Source organism: Lottia gigantea (genome assembly GCF_000327385.1).
Source record: "Lottia gigantea unplaced genomic scaffold LOTGIsca_763, whole genome shotgun sequence".
Lineage (NCBI taxonomy): Eukaryota > Metazoa > Mollusca > Gastropoda > Lottiidae > Lottia > Lottia gigantea.
Genome location: NW_008710544.1, coordinates 1 through 848, shown reverse-complemented (window position 1 = coordinate 848; position 848 = coordinate 1). Strand labels below are relative to the sequence as shown.

General features: G+C 42.2%; 1 protein-coding gene across 1 annotated transcript; it reads left to right on the top strand.

Annotated features, from left to right (window-relative positions):
* Window positions 1-137: 137 nt before the first annotated feature.
* Window positions 138-566, top strand: LOTGIDRAFT_146285 (hypothetical protein; the record flags this gene model as incomplete). Its single annotated transcript, XM_009066449.1, has 1 exon — window positions 138-566. A coding segment is annotated over one exon (429 nt), but the record flags the coding sequence as incomplete, so codon positions are not given.
* Between the last annotated feature and the right edge of the window lie 282 nt (window positions 567-848).

Sequence of the window (848 nt, the reverse complement as noted above, 5' to 3'; positions counted from 1 at the left end):
TTAATCTTCACAATGTCAAGCTACGACCCTCTGTCAATCTTCACAATGTCAAGCTACTCTATCAATCTTCACAATGTCAAGCTACGACTCTCCATCAATCTTTACAATGCCAATCTACGACCCGCTATGAATCTTAACAATGCCAAGCTACGACCTTCTATCAATCATCGCAATGTCAAGCTACGACCCCCTATCAATCTCCACAATGTCAAGCTACGACACTGTATCCATCTTCACAATGCCAAGCTAGGTCAATCTATTATTCTTTACAATGTCAAGCTACGACCCTCTATCAATCTTCACAATGTCAAGCTAGGTCCCCGTATAAATCTTCACAATGTCGAGCTACGACCCTCTATCAATCTTCACAATGTCCAGCTACAATACTGTATCAATCTTCACAATGTCAAGCTACGACCCTCTATCAATCTTCACAATGTCCAGCTACAATACTGTATCAATCTTCACAATGCCAAGCTCCGACCCTCTATCAATCTTCACAATGTCAAGCTACCAACCTCTATCAATCTTCACAATGTCCAGCTACAATACTGTATCAAACTTGACAATGCCTAGCTGCGACCCTCTATCAATCTTCACAATGTCCAGCTACAATACTGTATCAATCTTCACAATGCCAAGCTCCGACCCTCTATCAATCTTCACAATATCGAGTTACGACCCTCTATCAATCTTCACAATGCCAAGCTCCGATCTTTTATCAATCTCCACAATGTCGAGCTAGGTCCCCGTATAAATCCTCACAATGTCGAGCTACAACCCTCTATCAATCTTCACAATGTCAAGCTACGACCCTGCTACGACCGTGTATCAATCTTCACAATGCC